This window comes from Odontomachus brunneus, unplaced genomic scaffold (assembly GCF_010583005.1).
Source record: "Odontomachus brunneus isolate Ranch 3 - 2012 unplaced genomic scaffold, Obru_v1 Obru_scaffold_032, whole genome shotgun sequence".
Classification (NCBI taxonomy): Eukaryota; Metazoa; Arthropoda; class Insecta; order Hymenoptera; family Formicidae; genus Odontomachus; species Odontomachus brunneus.
This window is the reverse complement of record NW_022639482.1, coordinates 665,766-668,845: the sequence shown is the minus strand read 5'-3', so window position 1 is coordinate 668,845 and position 3,080 is coordinate 665,766. Positions and strand designations below refer to the sequence as shown.

Here is a 3,080-nt window from a genome sequence, read left to right as displayed (position 1 = left end):
CCTGACCTTCGCTACGCAACTCAAGGTCAAACTGATGTGATCAGTAAATACATCTTTTTAAACGCCACAACTTTTGTCTGAAACATTTTTTTGTAAAACTTATATTTTTCCTGATATTCGGGCATCCCGGTACTTTCCGAACACCCTGTATATATATATATATATATATATATATATATATATATATAAATATATATATATATATATATTATTTCATCAAAATAGAGAATTATATTAAATTTTAAGTTTAAACTAATAAGTTTAAATTTTAATTTCTGTATTTTTTACTATATATTGTCATTGAAAGTGTTATTTGAGTTGCTTTATATATTATATTAATAACATATTTAAATGCAACGATTTTCTATATAGGAACAGGAAGCGGAAGAAAATATTATGAATCCAAAGCAACTAAATCAATTGATGTCTGAACAGAAAACTATGAGAGGGCGTCGTTCCTCACGACACACAAGTGATAATGTACAATCTTCTGCGGATAAAAAGGGCGATACAACTAGTCGACGTTCTCGAAAAAGACGTAGTACTGAAAAGATGGGTGCGACAATGGTAAGTGATATAAAAATTTTTTGTTAATTTATATTTCATTACAATTAATGACGAGGCAATATAAAGATAGATGCACCAATGTTGAAAGCGTTTAGTTAATGAAAACTGGATTTTAAGAAGTTATACCAGTGTATCGACCCAGGAAGTATAGGTATTTTTGGAATTCTTTTTTGTCCAAGCAATGTGTGAATTTATATTAATTGATGGGTAATATATATTAAAATATACATTTTTCAAAGTTAAACAAATACTTTTTAAGCTATATATCTCCATCTTTTTTCCACCCAGTAAGTATAGGTATTTTTGGAATTCTTTTTTGTCCAAGCAATGTGTGAATTTATATTAATTGATAGATAATATATATTTTAAAATATACATTTTTCAAAGTTAAACAAATACGTTTTAAGCTACATACCTCCATCTTTTTTCCCTGTGCATAGTTTCAAAATTAGCGCTGCTGCGCTAAAATCGAGGTTATGTGGTTGATAGCGATTAGGCCATACTGTATAGTATATAATTATACATACAATTTATAGTATCAAGAGACATCCCGTCGTGAAAAGTGTTAATAGTACCATTGAGATATTACCATTGAGATATTACCATTGAGATTAGTGGTAAAATCATTTGGATTAATGATAAAATCATATGACTCCACGGCGTTGTCATTATCGAATGATTTTACTACTTGAAGGAAAATCCTTCGGTTAGTAGGAAAATCCTTCAGTTAGTGGTAAAATATTTTACTATTGAATGTACTCAAGTAGGAATATCATTCGATCAATGGTATATTAGTTATCACTGGATACTTATCAATAAGAATACCAGTCGATTAGTGGTATAATATTTTGCCATTGCTACGTCGACCGTAATAAATGTTATTGTTAACTGTTTGAATTTGAGTGAGAATTTTGAATAAGAGTCGTTACTCAACTTTTCTCTCACGTATGTATAGACAAAGATTCGCTAGTAAAGAACCACGCCACTCTACCATAGCGATCGAGTGAGCAGACGGTAAGGTCGGCCGTCATCGCGTCGCGGGAACGAAGTTTTGTCCGTCCTCCTCGCGTAATCTCGCGAGGAATAACGGTCACAGCGTACACCACTTGGCGCCAAATTGACTCAATCCGTTCTACGTTCTCACAAAGTGTGATAAAGATAGTCTGGGACACCTTATATGTATAAATCCATAAATTATTGCATGTATTTTTCAAACTAACTTATCGTTTACTCTCAAATGCACAATAATGTTAAGTTAAAAATATAAGAGCAATAATCGCATCACTATTTCGCCAATATACATTATATTAATATCCATTGCATATTAACTGTTTTCGTTTTTAATATCTGTAGTAAATATCATTACAATGTTTTAATATCTGTAGTAAATATTTATTATCTGTAGATAATAAATCTGTAGTAAATTTTTAATATCTGTAGTAAATATCATTACAGTGTTTTATAAGCACATGAAGATACATTATATAAGCACAAGTTATGAAGATTTCATCAGAGCCATTTGAATCATTATTAGTTGTCTGATCACTAAGATTGAGCAATAGCAACGAAGATTACGACAAAGATTATAGGAAATGGGCTGAATACCGACGCAGTTCGAGTTCGAAACCGGACGCAGAAACACTGCGACGGTACTCGCGAGCGGAACTTCTCGCGAGCGACGGCAAACAGTCGCCTGTTCGCCTCGTCGTCAAATTGCCGTCGCTCCCGGACACGCCACAAAGATTTTCGCGAGAGTTGGGCGCCAGGTACGGAAAGGCCGCACCACCTCGATAGACGCGAGAATAAATAATTAACACGAAAGAATGGCGCGTCCCGGGACCGTCGGGACCGGTAGCTCGTTTTAAATTAAAGTCGGAGACGGGATGGGTTAGGAGGCAAAATCACTACACTCGATGATGGTAACAAAGAGACGTTTATTTGGGGACTCTCGCACGTCCCGATAATTACTGTACGCGAGACAATATACTTCGCGAGACGGTACACGAAGCCCGAGGACGCTTTCCTCGGGCGAGCCTTTTTTTTTTCGCGCGACCACTCCGCGGACGAGACACGACGATACGACACGCGGTACAATTAAGTTCGGAGCAGATGGTTGGTCTTACAGGTTTTCGGCGGCGACCCTTGCGTCGGCGGCGGTGTCAGCGGTGACGGTAGCGACGGCGGTCCTCCTTCCCTTGCTCTCTCTCTCTCTCTCCCAGCTCTCTCTCGCTCCGCTCGCTCTCTCTTGCTCCGCTCGCTCCTTCTCTCACTTCACTCTCTCTCTCTCTTTTTCTCCGCACTCTCTCACTCCTCTCTCTCTCTCTCGGCTCTCTCTCTCTACGCTCTCTCTCTCTCCTCTCTCTCTCTCTCTCTATTAATCGCGATACTAGCTCGGTCTATTTCCCGACGTCTAAGCGCGGCGGTAGTCGCGGTATGGCTGCCAGCTGATCGGCTCTGGGAGGATCACGTATCCTCGTGGATCCTCCCTCGTCGCTACCCCCCTTGTCCTGGGG

The 3,080-nt window shown here is 38.3% G+C and overlaps 1 protein-coding gene across 7 annotated transcripts in view; it reads left to right on the top strand.

Annotated features, from left to right (window-relative positions):
• LOC116843356 (F-actin-monooxygenase Mical) overlaps window positions 1–3,080 on the top strand; it is an 874,436-nt gene that overhangs the window by 230,422 nt on the left and 640,934 nt on the right. For all 7 annotated transcript variants that reach the window (XM_032813731.1, XM_032813733.1, XM_032813730.1 and 4 more), the window contains one exon: window positions 373–567. In XM_032813731.1, coding sequence (XP_032669622.1) covers window positions 373–567 — 195 coding nt within the window. The remainder of the gene's footprint in view (window positions 1–372; window positions 568–3,080) is intronic.